The 1,221-nt window shown below is 70.8% G+C and overlaps 1 protein-coding gene across 1 annotated transcript; it reads left to right on the forward strand.

Annotated features, from left to right (window-relative positions):
- Nucleotides 1-181: 181 nt before the first annotated feature.
- On the forward strand, nt 182-897 carry CHLNCDRAFT_143401 (hypothetical protein; the record flags this gene model as incomplete). The annotated part of the gene is made up of 3 exons (XM_005842527.1): nt 182-236; nt 425-481; nt 829-897. Coding segments are annotated over 3 exons (181 nt in total), but the record flags the coding sequence as incomplete, so codon positions are not given.
- Nucleotides 898-1,221: the final 324 nt, after the last annotated feature.

Here is a 1,221-nt window from a genome sequence, read left to right on the forward strand (position 1 = left end):
AGCAGTACTTCCAGGTGTGTGCCGCCTGGTGTACCGCCTGGCAGGCGCCGCACCTCGGCGCTGGCATGTGATTTGGTATGAGGTCATGGGCCAGGGGTGCAGGCCTCCCCTCCCTCGCCTTACTGACTGTTTGCCTGCCAAGTTAACCCATTGGCCGGCTGCCCTGCCTGCCTGCCCGCAGCACTCGGCGCTGGCCGACATCATTGGCGCCTACCCCTTCCGCAGCGGCCTGTCAGGTGGGGCCGCTCGCGGGCAGTGGCCAGCACCCGCCAGGAGCCCCGCTGCGGTCGGCATGCGGCAGCACAGGCTGCTGAGCAGGCAGCGCGCCGCCTGCTCCGTGCAGCAGCACGGAGCAGAGGGTTGCCGCCCGTGGCCGGCTTCTCGCGACTGCCCCGCCCCCCCACTTCCACCGCGCCTGCTGCAGATGAAGAGGTGGCCCGGGAGCGGGCGCTGCGCGAGTCCTTCACAGACTTCCTCCTAGGTGGGGCGGCAGCGGCGGCGGGAGGCCATACAGCATGTTTGGCTACAGGCATGGCCCAAGGCGGACGCCATACGGCACCCTGTCACCCACGGAGCACACCGCCGCCGCAGCGCTGCGACAGCAGCAGCGACAACGGCGCAGCCAGCGCTGCTCGGCGCCTGCGCCTCAGCTCGGTTGGAGCAACAAGGCACCAGCCCGCCTCGCTCCTGCCAATCTGCTGTGGGCATGGCACTGGGGCAACCCGCTCGCTCCGCCCACCCGCCCTCCGACCCTGTCTGCCCCTGATTGAGCGGCTGCCTTGCCTTGCGTGCCTTTCCTCCTTCCCTCCCATCCTTCAACCTCTGCAGGCGTGCTGGATGTCAACCCCTCCACCCGCTGGACCCCCCGCCAGGCGGCGCAACACCCCTTCATCACAGGTGAGGGGCAGGCAGCTGCCGCTGGGGCCCTGGGCTGGGGGGGCGAGGGCCGAGGGGCCCAGCAGCTGGGGCCCTGGGCTGGAGGGGAGCAGGCCGAGGGCCCCAGCAGCTGCGGTCGGTCAGCCGGCAGGGTTGGAGGCTCCAGCAGGGCACGGCATTGCAGCGGCGGAGGCTGCCCAGCCATGTGCAGCTGAAGCCAGTGCCGGGGCCGAGTGTGCAGGGCTGCGTTGTGCGCCAAAGTCGGGCCTGTCGCAACCCCCTCACCGCCATGCCCGCAGGCGAACGCTTTGTGGGCCCCTTCCAGCCGCTGCCAGACCCTAGCAC

The sequence above is a fragment of the Chlorella variabilis genome, assembly GCF_000147415.1.
Source record: "Chlorella variabilis unplaced genomic scaffold CHLNCscaffold_559, whole genome shotgun sequence".
In the NCBI taxonomy this organism is placed as follows: Eukaryota; Viridiplantae; Chlorophyta; class Trebouxiophyceae; order Chlorellales; family Chlorellaceae; genus Chlorella; species Chlorella variabilis.